Raw genomic sequence first — 18905 nt, 5'->3', positions numbered from 1 at the left:
ATTTATCATTATATTTATTTTTATAATTTTAATTTATTTTGTATTATATTTATTATAATTATTATGATGCTGTTGTTGTAGCTTTCTAGATGGACGGATCTGGGCTGGAATTCTGGGTTCTCCACTCACAAGCTTTGTGAACTTGGGCAAAGAAAGGCAATTCCGGAGATTGAGAGGTCAGTGAAGAAGGCACATGTGGGACACAAACGTGCGCACTGGCTTATGACCTCGGGATCTCCAGGTCCCAGCTGGGACCCCCGAGACAGGTCCCGTGGCCGGGTCCTTCTCTGCCTGTGGTCTCTCATCCTCGGGTCCGCTCCAGTGTTCTGCACCAGGTGGCAGTGTTCCAAGAGAGACAAGCTTGTGCACACGTGCCTTTGGAACTCCTGCTTGTATCCCATTTGCAGACGTCCCACCTGCCACGGCAAGTCGCTCAGACAAGTCCCAAGTCCACGTGGGAGGGGGCCACACAAAGGCACGGATATGGAGAGGTGTGGTTCATGGGAGACTGTTAATGTGATAGCATTACAATGGAATGAACAACGTCATGTGCAAGGCATGCTTGGCCCTCAGCCCCTACTCACGAGCTCAAGTTGGACCTTCCTTGGAGCAGCCAGAGCATAAGCAGGTAAGACCAGCAAGTGGGGCTGGAGCTGGTGCGGTCCGAATTATTACAGGGGACTGTTGCTCTGATAGGAGGGTTGAACCAGGATTGGGGCAGCCCAGAGGAGGCCATCAGAGGCCCAGTAGGGCAAGAGGTGACAAACACAGGCTCTGGAACAGGCAGACCTGAGTTCAGGTCTTGACTGCCATTTACTTGTTCATGGCTCTGGGCGAGGAACTTCCCCGCTTTGGCCTCTTCATCTGTAAAACTGACCTCAGAGGCTGTTGTAAGAGTTAAATGAGATCAGTAGAACTTAGCTTGGCACAAAGAAGCGGTCCGTGAAGGGTAGTGGTTGTGGCCAGTGTGGCAGGAGTGCTGGTGAATAGAATGATGGTCAGTGATGACCGGGGACAGAGGGCAGGAATGCTCCGGGTGAGCAGTGAGCTCTGGATGGGTGAATGAGAGTGGCCTACTAGAGCAGGGCAGATGAGGGCGTCCCGGGCAGACAGAACATATTCAAAGACATGGGGGTAGGACGAGTCTGATGGGCTTACCAAACTGTGATGCCGTTGGAGCAACTGGAGGAGGGGGGCATGCAGACTGTGTTTTCCCAAGAGGCCATAGGACTCTCTCCCATCCCACATGCTCTTCCAACAGTGTGGCTGTTATGGGCTGAATTGAGTCCCCCTCCAATTCATATGTCAAAGCCCTAGCCCTAGTATTTTGGAATGTGGAGAGAAGGGCTTTAAAAAGGTGATTAAGTTAAAATGAGGCTGTTAGCGTGGGCCCTAATCCAGTTGGACTGGTGTGCTGATAAGAGGAGATTTGGACACACAGAGACCCAAGGGGGAGGACACGGAGGGAAGACCGGGTGAGATCAGCAAGAGGGCCACCATCTGCAATCTAGGGGGAGAAGCCCAGGAGAAACCAGACCTGCTGACACTTTGATCTTGGACTTTTAGTCTCTAGAACTATGGGAAATACATTTTTATTGTTCAAGCCACTCAGTCTGTGGTATATGGTTGTGGCAGCCTTAGCAAATTACTATAGTGACCTTGACGTTCCTCCAGTAGTGGAGGTCCATGTTCTCATCCCTTGAAGCTGGGTGGAAACATTCACACTTGAGCCAAGCTGCCATGTTGGCAGGAAGCCTGAGCTCACGTGGAGGGACCCCATGGAGAGACCCCATGTAGACATTCCTGTTGACGACCTTACTGAGGTCCCAGCTGACACCCAGCACCAGTCAGCACACACATGAGTGAAGACGCCTCCAGATGATTCCAGCCCCTAGCTGTTGAGTCACCCCCAACCCCGAGTCTTCCCAGCTGATGCCCCATATAGGTGGAACAGAAACAAGCTGTCCCTACTGTGCCCTTCCCAAGTTTGGGACCTACAGAATTTATGAGCATAATAAAATGGTTGTTTACCTCAACAAGTCTTTAGGTAGTTTGTTACACAGTACCATGAATTCCCAAAGGCTCTTCTAGAGCAGCTGCCAGGAGCCTGGCTCACTCCCATAAAGGCAAGGACCCCCTCTCTCCATCCAGTGCACTCCCAGCCTTGATGCATAGCTGTTGCTGCCACCTGGTGGCCAATGGAAAGAATGCAAGAACCGCTGTTCCCCCTTTTTTTTTTTTTTTTTGGTTTTGTTTTATTTATTTATTTACTTACTGATTTTAAATTTTACTTAATTGACATACAGTGCAGTATTGGCTTCTGGAGTAGAATTCAGTGAGTCATCACTTACATTCAACACCCAGTGCTCATCACAACAAATGCCCTCTTTAATACCCATCAACCATCCAGCCCATCCCCACCCATATCCCTCCACCAACCCTCTGTTTGTTCTCTGTCATTAAGAGTCTCTTGGGGTGCCTGGATAGTTTAGTTGATTAAGGGTCCGACTCTTGATTTCAGCTCGGGTCTTGGTCTCGGGGTCGTGAGTTCAAGCCCCATATTGGGCTCCACGCTGGGTGTGGAGTCTGCTTTAAAAAAAAAGTATTATAGCTTGTTTCCCTCTCTCCTTTTTTTCTTTTCCCTTCCCATATGTTCATCTGTTTTCTTTCTTAAATTCCACCTATGAGTGAAGTCATATGGTATTTGTCTTTCTCTGACTGACTTATTTCACTCAGCATCATATCCTCTAGTTCCAGCCACGTCGTTGCAAATGGCAAGATTACATTCTTTTTGATGGGCGAGTAACATTCCATTGTGTATATATAATACAACTTCTTTATGCATTCGTCTGTCGGTGGATATCTGGGCTCTCTCCAGAGTCTGGCTATTGTTGATAATACTCCCTTTCTTTTTAAGAGGAACTTATTTTCACTCATTCTTTCATTCCACAGACATTCACAATCCCTGATGGTGGTGGGTCAAGTGTAGTTTTAAAAAGCATAATCTAACATTACTGGTTTTTGTATGTTTTTTACTTTGTTCATGAGATTTCATTTACAAGTCCTCAATCTCTTAAACTTTCTTCTAAAATCCAAAATTCTCTGAAAACTGAGAGGTTTTCATCAGTTTATAAAAGCTCGCTCAGTAGCTAGACCTAATCTGAGCTGACATAAGGCTATGTGTCCTCTCTCATTAACATTTCACAGCAGAAATATTAGAGTTTGAATATGGCCTGATGCCCTAGACTCCTCTAGGGACATTATATAATAGAGGGCACTGGTTCTCAAAGTGTGGTCCCCAGACCAGCAGCATCAATGTCCACTGGAAACCTGTCAAACATGGAAATTCTCAGGCCCCACCCCAGACCTACTGAATCAAAAACTGTGGGATGGGATCTAGCCACCTGTGCTTTAAGGACCCCTAATAGTGATTCTGGTTCTTGTTTAAGGATGAGAATCACTGATCTAGAGTACATGCATCACATTGCATTTATAAAATCCAAAAGCCTGAATTCCAAAGCACATTTGGTCCCCATGGTTTCAGATAAGAGATTCCTTAGAGACTTGTATTTTGAAATTTGAAGTCACGTTAAAGGAACCCATGAGATTTTTATGTTTAAGAGGCGATGGGGGTGCCTGGGTGGCTCATTCCATTAAGGTTAATCGTCTGCCTTCGGCTCAGGTCATGATCTCTGGGTCCTGGGATCGGGCTCCCTGATCAACGGGGAGTCTGCTCTCCCTCTGCTCCCCCCCGCCTTGCTCATATTCTCTTTCACTCAAATAAATAAATAAATAAATAAATAAATAAAATCTTTTAAAAAAAGAAAAAAGAAAGAGGGCAGTGGTTCCTTGTAGGCATTGAGAAAGGGTGCTTAATAATAATAGCTAACTTCTACTGAGTGGTTTTTTTTTTATTTTAATTTTTTAAAGATTTTATTTATTTATTTGTCAGAGAGAGAGAGAGCATGAGCAGAGGGGAGCTGCAGAGGGAGATGGAGAAGCAGACTCCCGGCTGAGCAGGGAGCCCGATGCAGGACTCGATCCCAGGACCCTGGGACCATGACCTAAGCCAAAGGCAGATGCTTAACCGACTGAGCCACCCAGGTGTCCCTTCTCCTGAGGGTTTATAACCTACCAGGCACTGTACCAAGTGCCTACACTCACCAAGTCCACACAATGAAAGTGGGCATTTTTATCATCCCCATTTTATGAATGGGAAAACTGAGGCCAGGGGAGTGAGCAATTACCAAAGCACAGAGAGGGCCACCAACAGGAGCCGTGGTCTCTAGTAGAGGGACACAGCCAACTCACATGGCCTTGTTTCTTCAGCACTCTGAGTCTTTCTGGCACCTCCCTTTGGCTAAACGCTACAAGAAGTCAGAGGACAAGGGAACCTCTATAGCTTAACCCACAGTGGTGCGGAGCAGGTGAAAGATGGAGAACAGGGGCCATGTTTCATATTTCTGTAGCATGTGTATGTGTCCTAACTGGATGCTACCCTGTTTTTAAATACAGAACTATCACATTGCAAGTATCCATTTGCAACTTGCTTTGTTTTCTCACTCACCTTTTGTTTTCCAGATTTATCTATGTTGATACAGGTAGCTTTATTTCAGCTCATTTTCTCTGCTGTTTAGCATTCCATATTCAAATAGCCCTTCACTTATTGGTATCAATTCCCCTATTGGTGGATAGTTAGAATGTTGCCCATCTTTTGCTATTACAAATAAAACTACAATAAATATTCTTAGACTTCTCTTTTCCTACACAGGTGGGAGTCTCTCTCCAGGCCAGGTGCTCCTAAAAGTGGAGTTGCTGGGGCACAGGACGTGGACATGCATATCCAACTTTTCCAAACAAAGCTAAATATCGAAGTGGTTGTACCAGTGTTTGGTTCCCCCGCCCCCTCCGGCTCCAGGGGTTCCTGTCATATCCCTGGCCTGTCCTTCACTTGAAAGGACTTTCTTTCTTTTTTTTTTTTATGATTTTTTTATTATGTTAGTCACCATACAGTCCATCCCCGGTTTCCGATGGAAAGCTTGATGATTCATTAGTTGCGTATAACACCCAGTGCACCACGCAATACGTGCCCTCCTTACTACCTATCACCGGTCTATCCCATTCCCCCACCCCCCTCCCCTCTGAGGCCCTCAGTTTGTTTCTCAGAGTCCATAGTCTCTCATGGTTCATTCCCCCTTCTGATTACCCCCCCTTTCTTTATCCCTTTCTTCCCCTACCGATCATCCTAGTTCTTATGTCCCATAGATGAGAGAAATCATATGATATTTGTCTTTCTCTGCTTGACTTATTTCACTTAACATTATCTCCTCCAGTGCCGTCCGTGTTGCAGCAAATGTTGAGAATTCGTTCTTTCTGATAGCTGAGTAATATTCCATTGTATATATGGACCACAACTTCTTAATCCAGTCATCTGTTGAAGGGCATCTCGGCTCCTTCCACGATTTAGCTATTGTGGACATTGCTGCTATGAACATTGGGGTGCATATGGCCCTTCTCTTCACTACGTCTGTATCTTTGGGGTAAATACCCAGTAGTGCAATGGCTGGATCATAGGGTAGCTCAATTTTAACTTTTTAAGGGACCTCCACACTGTTTTCCAGAGTGGCTGTACCAACTTGCATTCCCACCAACAATGTAGGAGGGATCCCCTTTCTCCACATCCTCTCCAACAATTGTTGTTTCTTGCCTTGTCTATTTTTGCCATTCTAACTGGCGTAAGGTGGTATCTCAGTGTGGTTTTGATTTGAATTTCCCTGATAGCTAATGATTTTGAACATTTTTTCATGTGTCTGTTAGCCATTTGTATGTCTTCATTGGAAAAGTGTCTGTTCATATCTTCTGCCCATTTTTTTTTATTTGTTTATTTGTTTCTCGTGTATTGAGTTTGAGAAGTTCTTGAAAGGACTTTCTTTGCCTCTCTGACAGCTGTCAAACTTTTCTCTCCTGGATGTTTTCCTTGCATTTCCCCAAGATTCTGAAGCCAAGCACCTCTCCAGCCAATCTCTTATGTGGGGATAAGCATTTGCCCTTCTCACTCAGGCTGTGCCTCTTCATCTTCCCAGCCCAGATTTCTAGAATTCCAAAAGCCCTTTCATCTCCTGTACAAGGCAGTAAGACATGAAAAGTGCCACCCGGGCCGTGGGTGTCACCACTTGGGACTGGAGAGCAACTTTGTTTGCCCTGCATGGCATCTGTCCTTCCCCAGAGGCAAAGAGTGACAGCAGCCAGACGGGCACAGAGTTGAGGCCAAGAACGGTAGCAACAACAGAACAAAAATCACGGGGAAGGAAACCTAGACCTGTCTGCTTTCCAAAATATTGCCACATTTCCCGGAGCTGCTTATTGAACCCTGCGGTGTGCTGGGACCGGTGATAGGTTCTCCGTAAACCCCTCCAACATCTTGTAAAGTAGGGTTATTTCAGCCGTTCCACAGATCCTCTCCGTGCGCATACGTGCCGGGCTTTGTTAGGCCCTGGGAATTCGGTGGCGGAAAAACAGACCCGGTCTGTGGTGCACAGCATCTGTATCAGCTTGTCAGGCCTGCCTTGACCAGGGACACACACCGGGAGCTGTTTCCTTACAGTTCTGGGCGATGGAAGTTCAAGATCAAGGTGTCAGCAGGGTTGGTTCTTCTGAGGCCTCTTCGGCTTGCAGCTGGCTGTCTTCTCCCATTGTCTTCTTTTCTTCTTTTAAAGATTTTATTTATTTATTTGACAGAGAGAGAGAGAGAGAGAGTGAGCGCATGTGCACAAGCAGGGAGAGGGGCAGGGGCAGAAGGGGAGAATCAGACTTCCCACAGAGCAGGGAGCCTGATGTGGGGTTCCATCCCAGGAACCTGGAATCATGACCTGAGCCCAAGGCAGATGCTTCACCGACTGAGCCACCCAGGCACCCCTCCCTGTGTCTTCACAGTGTTTTGTCTGTCTTTAATCTCTTCCTCTAAGGACACTGGCCATATTGGGTGAGGGCCTGCCCATATGACCTCGTTTACCTTCATCGCCTCTTTCAAGGTCCTATCCCCAAATGTAGTCACATTCTGAGATCCTGAGAGTGAAGACGGCAACATATGAATGGAGGAGGGATGGGACCATAATTCTGCCCGTAACACTCTCTAATGGGAGCAGACATTAATCCAGGGGTGACAAAGGTAGGTCAAATTATAGCTGTGTTCCCAGGGGGCTGACTGAGAGGCTTCTAGGAAGCCTTCACTGAGGAAGTGACATTTGGGCTGAGACCTGAAAGAAGGGTGGGAGTTCAGCAGGGAAAGAGGGAAAGAGGGAACAGCAGATCAAGCAGAGGAAAGAGGGATGGCTGTTCCCTGCGGGGCACTGGGGAGTCTGAAAGGCGGCCAGGTTGTCAGAGGGGGTGTCTCCACGGATGGTGAAGCCCTGCATCAGGGAAAAATCACCTGGACACCCCTTAAAAACACAGATCCTGGGCCTCACTCCACGCCTACTGAATCTGATGGGGGCTCAGGAACCTCCTTCCCACTGTCCAGATTTTGTTATTTTGAAAAATATCAAACTTGTAGAGAAATCAAAAGCAAAGTACAAGGAACCCTTGGATGGCCTTCACCTAGATTCACCAATGGTGAACATTTTGGCACATTTCCGCTCTTCTTTCTTCCTCATTCACCCTCTCCTTGGCAGGCAGCCCCTAAGAATGAGGGAAGGACCTTTCCCCCACAACCACAATACCGTGATCGTAGCTCAGAGTAGTAACGTTGATTCAGTAATGGTATCTAATATAGAGACCGGAGTTAATTCTCAAAGGTCTACCACACTTCTTTTTTGGCTCTTTACTTTTTCAATCCAGGATCCAGTCAAGGTCCATGCTTTATATATATTTCTTGGCTGTGTCGCTTTAATCTCTTTTAATCTAGAATAACTCCCCATCTTTAAAAAAATTAACTTTTAAAAGAGAGTCTAGGCTTGTGGAATGGCCCACATTCTAGATTTGTTTAAATTGTCCTCATGGCTAAAATCAGGTTAAGTATTTTTGGCAAGAATATGACATAGACGATGTCGTGTACGTCATATTACATCACATCAGGGCACGCACACAATGTCAGGTTGTCCCATTCTTGGCCATGTTGGGTTTGATCATTTGGCTCAGGTGGGGACTTCTGGATCTCTCCATTGTAAAAGTCCATTTCCCCCTTTTTAATCAGTACAGAATTTGGGACAGTGATCCTTTGAACCACGTAAATAGTCTCTTATCCGGCAACTTTTTACTCAGTGGCTCTGGTATCTGTTGATGGCCTTTGCCTCCTCAATTGTTATTGTATTGGTGACTGCACAGCGGCATCTGTATTTTTAATAAGTGCCCCAGGGGATTCTTTTACTCAGGAAATTCAGGAAACTCTGCTTAAATCAAGGTAAGAGATGCAGGAGCATGAGAGGTCACTATCCTGGTAGCTGCAGGCATTAACTAGTACCTGCTGTTCTTTAGAATCAGTTACAGTGCATATCCCGAGGCATATACTACGCCTAAGAATGAGGAAGAAGTGCAAAGGACAGGCCTGGGAAGCAGCATTTTAACACTCTCTTCCTCCCCTTCTCCTGCATAATTCGGTGCTTCCCAGACTTCGAGAAACACAGACTTAAGTAGCGATCCTTAGCCTGGCTGCACATTGCATTTTTAACTCACCTGGGGAGTTTTTGTGATCTGTGCGTATATGCCTGTGTCTAAAGGTAGGAGCCCCACCTCCAGAATCGGATTCAAATGCCCTGGGGTAGAGCCTGGCCAACAACCTTTTCCCAAGCTCCCTCCGTGATTCCAACATCCTGCCAAGGTTGACAGCCACTCACTGGGTTCCGAGGGTTCTCTGTAAACTGAATATAAAAATGAAAACCCATCTGTCCCCTCTCCCCGTCACCCTGAAACTCCCAGTGTTGCAGTTCTGAGCTCACCTGCCAGCTGAAAACATCTGGTGCCCCTCTACACCTCTATGGGGCTCCCACTGTGTGCACACGTTTCTGACTGTGCTCTTTGGGAAGCTTACAAAAGAAAAAGAGGTCAAAGAAAGGTCACTTCCCTCAAAAGCACGAGGACGTGGGAAAACACACACACAAACACATGCAAGTCTTGCACAAAAGGATTTTCGCAAACCAGGAAACTGACCCTCTGGAAGGGGAAATGACCGCCCAGCGAGTTCACGGTGGAGCCAGGACCCTTACCCAGAAGGCCTTTCTACACCCCCCACCCCCCACCCCCGCCCCGGCTCTTTTTCACCTGAGCCTGTGCTGCACTTGCTGCACGTCTGTTGGGCCTGGCCAGCCGCCAACGTCTTCACCAGCCACCTAGCAGGGCTCCCTGGGGGCCAGGCATCGGACTCAGTGTTTGCTAAATGAATGAATGTAGCCGGCCCAACACCGGCCCGCTGGGTGGCATTAAGAACCAGTGGCTCAGATCACCTTGAAAATGAATCCCTTTGAGCTGGATTAGCTCATTTTCCCACAGACTCAGGAGTCTCTGGGCCTTTCTTCTTCAGGAGTCCTTGCTTTACATCATAACAACCATCTAATGCGCCCCAGCTCTACCTTCTGCGTCATGTGTATGTAACGATGAGTTCACTTGAGCCGGACTTGACCAGTAACAGAAAAGTTATCGGAGATATTTAATTCTGTATTTGTAAACACCGATGTTTCAGATTTTATGTATGGGGACAACCCATTTATTTTTGGGTCCTCAAACATTTCCACTCATCTGTTAGAATGCTCCTTGGCCTTGGACTGTACCCTAATGTCTCACAGACTGTAGGTGAGCTCAGAATGTTCCTGCCTGGGGACAGAGGCTTGGAGGACACGGTCAGTGTTGCTTTCAAAGGACCGGTTGGCTTCTTTCAGGGAAAACTTGATTGCGATACAATTCGTATACCATACAATTCACCCATTTCAAGTGTACAATTCAGTGGATTCTGGTATATTCATAGGCGACCAATCACCACGTCAGTTTTGAAACATTTTCATCGCCCCAAGAAGAATCTAGTGTCCTTTATCAGTCATGCTCCAATTGCCCCCCGCAAACCGTCTTCCAACTCCAGACAACCACTGATCTATTTTCTGTCTCTAGAGATTTGCCTCTTCTGGACATTTCACACCAGTGGGATCACGCAACCTGTGGTCTTGCGCCTGGCCTCTTGCGCGTGGCACCATGTTTTCGAGGTTTATGCATGCTGTGGCACGTGTCAGTGCTCCATTCCTTTTGATGCGTGCTATGCAGAGCCGCATTTTATTTGTCCGTCCAACGTTGGCTGGACATCTGGGTGGTCTCCACTTCGGGGCTCGTGTGAAGACGCTTCTCTGAAGGGTCACGCACACGTTTGTGTGCAGGTGTGCCTTTATTTCTCTCAGGTGCACACCTACCAGTGGCATTTCTGGACCGTCTGGTAACTCTTGTTGAACATTGTGAGGACCTGGCAGACGGCTTTTGAAACCATTTTACATTTCCACCAGCGACGTATGAGCTTTCTCATTTCTTCACGTCCTTGCCAACACTTGTTATTGCCTGTCCTTGTGACTGTAGCCACCCTATTAAGTTTGAAATCGTGCCTCGTTGTGGCTTTGATTCACATTTCCTTGAGAGCTAATGATGTCGTGCATCTGCTCAAGTACTCCCTGGCCATTCAGATATCTTCCCTGGTGAACTACCTCTTCAGACACTTTGTCCATTTTTTTCATTGTTATCTGCCTTTTTATTTTTATTTATTTTTTATTTTTTTAAAGATTTTATTTATTTATTCGACAGAGATAGAGACAGCCAGCGAGAGAGGGAACACAAGCAGGGGGAGTGGGAGAGGAAGAAGCAGGCTCCTAGCGGAGGAGCCTGATGTGGGGCTCGATCCCATAACGCCGGGATCACGCCCTGAGCCGAAGGCAGACGCTTAACCGCTGTGCCACCCAGGCGCCCCTGTTATCTGCCTTTTTATTATTGAGTTGTAAGGGTTCCTTATATATTCTAGATGTAAGACCTTATCGGATACACGGTTGGCAAATATTTCCTCCCATCTTGTGGGTTAGCATATTAGTTTGCTAGGGCTGTGTAACAAAACAGCACATTCTGGGTGGCTTAAGCGGCAGAAATTTCTTTCTCACAGTTCTGGAGGCTAGAAGTCCACGATCCAGGTGTCTGCAGATTTGGTTTCTTCCAAGGTTCCTCTCCTTGGCTTGTAGATGGCTATCTCCTCCACGTGTCTTCACGAGGTCTTCCCTCTATGTCTACATCCCTGATGTCTTTTCTTCCTCTTATAAGGACACTGGTCTTACTGGATTCAGGCCCCACACTATGGGCCTCAGTTTAACTTAATCACCTCTTTGGAGACCTTATTACCAAATACAGTTACATTCTGAGGTAGTGGGGGTTGGGACTTCCACATGTGAAATTTGGGGGGTGGAGGACACAATTCAACCCATAACAGTTCTCTTTTCACTTTCTTGATGGTGTCCCAACTTTTGTAGCACAGGAGTTTTTTGTTTGTTTTTTATCAAGTCTGACTCATCTATTTTTTTCTGTGTTGCTTATGCTTTAGGTGCCATATCTTAAAAACAGTTACTTAATCCATGGTCACAATTCATGATAATGTTTTCTTATGAGTGTTTTGCAGTTTTAGATCTTACATATCCGTTTGGTCTGTTTTGAGTTAATTTCTGTCTATGGTGTGAGGTAGGGGTCTGTCCTCCTTCTTTCACAGGTGGAAATCCGTTTGTCCCAGCACCATTTGTTGAAAAGACTATTTTTTCCCTCATTAAATTGTGTTCTCACTCTTTTATTTTTAAGATTTTATTTATTTATTTATTTATTTATTTATTTATTTATTTATTTATCAGAGAGAGAGACAGCCAGTGAGAGAGCAGGGGGAGTGGGAGAGGAAGAAGCAGGCTCCTAGCAGAGGAGCCTGATGTGGGGCTCGATCCCAGAACGCTGGGATCATGCCCTGAGCTGAAGGCAGACACTTAACGACTGAGCCACCCAGGCGCCCCTGTGTTCTCACTCTTGTTAAAAATCAGTTGGTTGTAAGTGTAAGGGTTTATATCTGGACTCTCAGTTTTATTCCATTAATCAATATGTCTGTCCTTATTACCTATACTGCACTGTCTTGATTACTGTAGCTGTGCAGTAAGTTTTGAAATCAGAAAGCATGAGTCCTCCACCTTATTCTGAGTGCACTTGAACTTTTGGTATCAAACACGGTGAGAGGTGTGAATGAACAGTACAGCATGGGGATTGGGACCCATCCTCAAGGCTTCATGTCAGGAACACAGGCTCCAAGTTCGACACCTGCCTTGGAGAGATGGATTCCCACCCTCTCAGCCCACAGCTCCTCATGACAAATCAACGGAAGCATTCTGCAGAGAACAATGATCCCCTTGGGTTATTTTAAACATCACTTTATGTCTTCCCTACCTGCTCTGCTCCCTAATTGCTCTTACTGAAAGTGTCATTCACAACTGGATTATTAATGAACTAAGAGGGAGCCGAGGGGGTGAATGAGGGAGGGGGCTTTCGGAGGACTTGGGGGGCCTGAGGACCTGGAACGAGGCCAGCCCTGAGGTTTGCACTTCCTCAAGAAAGGTTACTGAGTTTCCTTAGCCAGTAGGAAATCACTAAACTCAGGTTATACTGTCCACCTCAAAAGAACATTGCAAGTGTGTGATGACCCAGAGGAATTCTTTAAACCAGACTGCTGGGAGTTGAAATAACTGTGCACCACCCCAAAACTCCCCAGACTTAAACCTTGTCTGCACCCCCCGCTGGCTGGCCCTGGGCTGCCTAGGGCTCTAAGCTGAGGCTGAGAAAGCTCAGGAAACAAGGCCCTTTGTGGAGGAGAGAATTCTATTGTTCTAAAGCCAGTGTTCAGGGAGTGTGGATTCCAGAGAATGTTTTGGTATGGGGTTTTCCCTTTGTTAACTTTCTCTTCTCTTCCTGGGGGGTGGCAAGGGGAGTAGGGCTCTCTCTATGGCAACTTAAAAATAGTTAAATCCATTGTCCTGGGGGGGGGCGGGGAAGATGGTGCTCAGAGGGCTGGAGCCTTCAGCCCCATAAAGAGGCTTGAACTCGAGGATAGAAGGCACCTCGTCGTGTTTTGCTTTTCATCTTCACCGGTACATCTGCGGAGAGCAGCCCCCATCTACACCTCGGTGACAGACGTCAGCAGAGGTACGACCACTTCCTTCCTCCTGAGCTTCACCTCCTTTCTTTTAAGAAAGAGGAAGTGATACGAAGCCACGTTGCAGGCCACAGCCCCCAAGCTCCCACTAGTCTCTCCGCCTTCTCAGCTGGGGAACCTGCCCCCACAAACCTGTCCCCAGGGCAAGGCCTAGTTGGGCTCCTCCATCGACGTCCAAGGAAGCCTTCAGATTCAGGCTGCGCAGGCCCTCAAGGTAGGAGACCTGACTTTCTGGCACTGGTACTAATTCTGGGTGTCCTCGGGCAGGGTACTGCTCCCCTCTGGGCTTCATGACGCCCTTGCGTTGAATGGGAGCAAGAATACAGTCCCGGGCTTCCCCCTTTCCGCGTTTGTTGGTAGTGAGGGGGGAAGACCATCGGGAAGACTGGCGGTGTCCCATCGCCTTTGATTTCCCGCTGCTCAAAGGAGGAACCGCACCGACCTGGGGCGCCGGGACCCTTGCACGAGCTCCCTCGCCAGCCAGAGGAGCCGGGTGAGCGTGCCCACCCACTTCCCGCGAGCTCAGGCCCCGCCTACGGGGAGGAGCCGAGGGGCGGCGCGGAGGCTGGCGGCCCGGCTCAGCCAGCTTCTGTCGCCGCACGGGCAGCTGCGGCTCGGGGACGGACTGACAGAGCCAGGGCCGGAGCCGCTCGGGGCCGGGCTAGGGAGAGCGGGTGAGTTCCCCGGCGGCGCCGCCCCTCCCTGGCTGGACACGGCGGGGATGAGGATCGCGGCGGGGAGGTGGTCCCAGCCGCCGAAGGTCTGGCTGGGGGTGTGTGGGGCGCGTGGGCCAAGGGCCGGCGGCTGGAGGGAATTGGGGGAGGGGGCACTGGAACGGCGGGTGCCGGAAGCGCAGGCCGGGGAGTCGGGCTGGAGTGGGGGCGTTCTCCGGGTCTGGCGCGCCGACGAAGAGGCCGGGGTAGAGGGCGCACCGGCGGGCTGTTGGCTGGGGCCGCCGTGGCCCGATCTTGGGGCAGCCTGTGGGATTTCGGCTGCTTCTGCCGGGGGGGGGTCAATCTCGGGAAGCGGGAGCCCCAACCAGCATCAAACAGCCTGGGCGCCCAGCCTCGGGGCCCGGCATGGGGGCGCCGCCCCCTCGCGTGGTGGCGCCAGGTCCCCGCAGGGAGCGCTCCTGCCCGGGGCGGGAAAGGTCCCCAGGGCAGGCGCCCCGCGTGCGGACCCGCCCAGCCGCCGGCTCCCGCTGACAGCGCCGGCTGGACCCGGGAGACCCCGCGTGCTTCTTCCCGGTGAGAGGTGCGCCCGGCCTCTCCAAAGGGCCGCCGTGCGCGGGCTGCTGGGTCCCCCGCGTCAGGAGCGCGCCTCTCCTCCCGAGTCCCGCGCCCTGACTCCGGCCGGAGGAGCGCCCCCGAGCGCCTGGGATGGGCAGAACCCGTGTAGCCCGCCCTGGGGAGGTCGCGCAGAGGGGTCTCCCCAAGGTCATCCGGAGCGCCCAGGCTGAGCTGCCCAGACCGCCCCGAGTGAAGAGCAGGGAGGGGGAGGCCCCCGCTGCCCGCCTCCTTCCCTGATGCAGACTCCCTCCCTCCTCCTCCTCCCCCAGTCCGGACCCGGCTTCGGGCGAGCTGCTGATGATGCAGCTCCCAGCCCGGAGCGGATGATTGAGCCTAGGCGAGCTTTGAATCCGGTGCTCCCGAGAGGGCCGCGCGCAAAGCCTGGGACCCGGTGCTCCCGGGCACCTCGGGAGCGGAGAGAGAGGTGGCTGCATAAGCGCTTCTCAGAACCGAAAGCCGAGCTGCTTGCGCGCCCATGTGATTGGATTCCACATAATGGGCCCCTGTTCTCGCTGTCAGAAGCGCCCACCAGCTCCCCGCGGCCCCGGGCACCAGGTGCCGCCTCTGAATCGCCCTCTGTGGAGGACCCAGGGCCCTGAGGTACCAGGCGCCCTTTCCCGCAGGGCTCTCCCGGGAAGGGGCCTGTCGTTAGCCGCCTGAACCCGCGTGGTACTTTCCTGTGTGCCCTGCCATTTCCCGTGGCTGGTGAGACACCGAGGGGGAAAACCCCTCCAGCTGGGAGGCCTGCCCCCTAGGCTGGTAATAAAGCCTCTTAGCTCAGCCAGTGACTAGCGCTCCGCTGGAGGGCAAGGCACTTGGCCTCTGGGAGCCTCAGTTGCCTCTAGGAAATGGGGCTAATAATCAGGCAGTGGGCAGGGGTGGTGACGGGCCCCATGGGAAGTGCTTGGTGCAGTGGGGCAGGACAGGAGGAATGCTTCTAGGTAAATCCTGGAGCCTTTCATAATGGTTTTGAGTGGGGCGTGTCTCTTCTTTTAGGCGAGAGAAGAAGTGGAGTCCTGGTGGGTGGTTCTGCAGGGGCCAGGGGAGTTTCCACATCTTCTTCCCTCAGCTCTGGTCCTAAAGATCCAGCCTGCAGGCGGCTTGTGGGCCCTGGTGAGTCCTTTCAGCTCCCTGCCTGCGCACAGGGCAGTCCCACACACATCCCCCCGCCCCTCCCGCCCCTTCTCTCCCACCTGCCACCAGGATGGTGGAGGCAAGATATCACCCAGGCTACTCTGGACATTCAACTTTGCACTTTTCCGTCAGTTGGAGTGTACCCAACAGTGTCCCTCACCCTGAAACCTTTCTGAACCCTCTCCTGGTCCCAGCCCCTGGGATGTCTCCTTCAGGAAGACCAGCTGATCCTTCCTATCCCTCTCTCAATCTCTTCACACTGGGATGTTCACCTGAGTGTTCTCTGGTTAGAGTGTTGGGGCTCCTTGCCTCCTGCTGCTCTCTGGACCTCCCCTGCATGCACTGAAGGACATGTAGGCAAGGCCAATGTCTGCTCAGACTTCATTCTGGTACTTGGTGCTGGAGTGAAGGTTAAATTCTAATCTAGCCACTAAGTCTGTTTGCGAGCCTGAGAGGTTGGGGGGAAGAGGATGCTGACCCAGGAAGGTGGGATTTACCTCCGAGGCAAGACCCTTGCTGCCCAGCCCATTTGGGCTCTGTGGAAACTAGGGCCTCGGGATCTTCTCAAAACCAGCTGCATCCCCAGAGCACCCTTTCTCTGGCCAAAAGAGGTTGCAGCTAGCCTGGTTTTGCAGATAGCAGAAGGCGCATTCCTGGGTTCATGCGCTGGGCTTGGACCCTCAGGCACCCCACCCAGCCTTGTCCCCTTCCCCCAACTAGCTGCCCCAGTCTGCACCCTGCCTGCACCCAGGACTTGAACCATTTGGTGTATAGTAGGTCCCACCGGGCATTTTTCCAGCAGATACCAGGATAGCCTTCTTTCCCTGAGCACATCTTAGAGAACGGGCTCAAGGAGAGCTTGGACAAGCCTGCCTCCTACAGAAAGCTCCGAAGTATGAAGAGCAAGGGCACCAGACAGGTCTGGTTCAAATGATAGCTCTATACTTAAAAGCTCTGTGACGCTAGGTAAATTATTTACCCTCTCTGAGTCCTGGTTTTCTCATCTGTAAAATGGGAGCAATAGTAATATCTACTCCGTGGGGTTGTGAGGCTTCTGTGAGACCGTAATGCATAGAAAGTGCTTAGTACAGCACCTGGCGTGGGCAGGAATGCAGGAAGTGATTATCGTCACCAGCACCACCATTTCCTCCTTTGCACTGGGCTGTCAGAGGTCCCACCGCCTCCAGTCTGGGGGAGTCAGACCTCTTCTGCCTCTCACTCTCAGGACTGGGGAGGCCTCTTGGCCAGGGAGCCCTGACTCCTGGGATCTGGAGTCCAGCATGAGCCTGTCCCCAGGAAGTCTGTGAGCTAGCCTCTCTCATCAGGCTGCTGTTTTTCAGGATTTGTGGATTCATTCAAGCGATGTTTACCCCATTCTAGACCTTGTGCTTAGGACGGGATTTCAAGATGAATCAAGCAGCTCTCAGGGCCCCCTCTGCGAGAGAGAGGCCGGCCTGGAACCCAGTAGCAAGGACAGTGTGGGAGAACAGCTTGACTGGCAAGGAGAGGCGTGGAGAGTAGAGCGGCGGATGGACAGGTGGCCCCGGGCCGGCAAACCCAGGTTTCACTCCTGAATCTGGCACCTTGCCGCTGGGGGGTGATGGGCAGATGCCTGGCTGAAATACTCAGCTCAGGGCCCTTTAGATATTAATCAGAGCTTTGCACATGTTGGTTGCTATTATTACTGGTCTATGATGACCAATAACAGGTGGGCCAACTTTGCTGTGGGAGCACAGTTGAGGCCTTCAGAGACAATTTTCCAGGTGGCGGGTAGTAGAGGGGCGGGCAGGCTGAGCAGAGAGAGCAGCTTGTGCAAATGCACAGGGGCTCGGAAGTGCACGGTGTCTCCGAGAGCAGCGGGCAGGAGTGGCAGCTGGAGCACTGTCACCATAGGGCGTGACGGAGGCAGGGGCGGCAGGCGAGGCCAGGGAGGTGGGCAGAGGCCAGCCTGCCAAGGGGTCCCAAATGATTAAACACTCGCTGATCCGAAGCAGGCCCCCTGCTGCCCGTGGAGGGTTGTCTGACTGCACACCGGAGGAAGTCTAGGATTAACTTCTGCATGAGAGGGAGGGCTGGCCTGGGCTTCTCTGCCAACACGGTAACTGTCCCTTCCTCCTTCTCCCGGGAAAGCATGGAGAGCCTCTCGTTCTTCCCGAGATGCTTTTCCTACTTCTGCACCTGTTTTCTCTCTTCCTGGGACTCAGTTTCTTATCTGAAGGAAGGGGATGTGGGTGGAGGAAGTGTTGTGATTTGGCTCCTTATTGATTATAATATTGTACCAGGTGCTTTCCAAGTCACTGTCCAAGGTCTTTGCTTGCATTGCCATGGAATCCTCATAGTGACTTACTGAAGTGGATGCATTTATCCCCGTTGCACAGAAGGGGACACTGAGACACCGAGGGTGAGGCAATTTGCTAAAGGTCATGCAGCTCATAAGTGGCAGGATCTCCTGTGTGGGGGTCTCTGAAGCTGCTATGTGCTGTCCTGTACCACTTCACTCATGCCTCTTCTAAATATCTAAAGCTGATTGCAGAACGTCTGACTTCTTCACTGTGTACCGTTGGATGCTGGACAGTAGGCACCTTGGAGATGGGTCATGGTAGGGTGTGCCCTGGGAACCTGGACACTGCCCCATTCTCTCCCTGCCCCGATTTTTGGGGAGACCCTGGGGGCAGGCACTTGGCAAAGGGAAGGAGGTGTTCCTGCATGTCTCAGAGTTCAGGGCAGCATTCCTCGGGCCCGCAGGGTCCCCCAGATGTGTCTTGAGGCAGGCAGTTTGCAACTTGATTGATGTGGCAGGTGGTGGTTGAGTTCCACTGTGACCCCCAGGAAGGAATGAGCCTTTTATGATGGCTAGTCAGAGCATCACATGGCCCTACCTGTTTTCAGAAGGCAAAGGCTCAAATTTCCTTTTCCATAGGAGGCAGACTTTAGGTTCAAATCTCAGTTCTGCCTTCCAGTGGCTTTGGGGCCTTGGGCGATTTCTTCACTTCCTTGAGCCTCAATTTCTTTATCTGCAAATATTTGCACACACACACACACACACACGCACTATTCAGCGCTTTCAGAAAGATCTGTAATCATACAAAGAATATCTGGCTTCCGTGTCATAGAGAACATTGGTGTAATATCCACGACATTGACCTCCATGGTACCTACCATAATTGTGATGATCTGGTTATTTGTGGTCATTACTCTTTTAGTCTGTCTCCTCCACTAGACCAGTGGTTCTCCCCTGGGAGCAGTTTGGTCCCTAGGAGCCCTTTGGGAATATCTGGAGACATTTTTGGTTG

General features: G+C 50.6%; 2 protein-coding genes across 4 annotated transcripts in view; both read left to right on the top strand.

The window, feature by feature from the left end:
* ACTR5 (actin related protein 5) overlaps nt 1-2208 on the top strand; it is a 42000-nt gene extending 39792 nt beyond the window's left edge. The window contains exon 9 of the mRNA XM_045804612.2: nt 82-2208. Within this exon, the coding sequence (XP_045660568.1) occupies nt 82-624 (543 nt within the window). The 3' untranslated portion in view covers nt 625-2208. The remainder of the gene's footprint in view (nt 1-81) is intronic.
* Nucleotides 2209-13388: 11180 nt separating this feature from the next.
* Nucleotides 13389-18905, top strand: part of PPP1R16B (protein phosphatase 1 regulatory subunit 16B) — a 92239-nt gene continuing 86722 nt past the window's right edge. The window contains exon 1 of one of the 3 annotated variants that reach the window (XM_087853582.1): nt 13389-13403. The gene's annotated coding sequence lies outside the window, so the exon portion shown is untranslated. Of the gene's footprint in view, nt 13404-13757; nt 13864-18905 lie in introns of those variants that run through there. The other 2 variants (XM_045804616.2, XM_045804614.2) reach the window with 2 other exon arrangements.

Source organism: Ursus americanus, chromosome 22 (assembly GCF_024610735.1).
Source record: "Ursus americanus isolate L20-20 chromosome 22, mUrsAme1.1.p, whole genome shotgun sequence".
Taxonomy (NCBI): domain Eukaryota; kingdom Metazoa; phylum Chordata; class Mammalia; order Carnivora; family Ursidae; genus Ursus; species Ursus americanus.
Note: the sequence above shows the minus strand (reverse complement) of the source record. Positions and strands in the feature narration are given on the sequence as shown.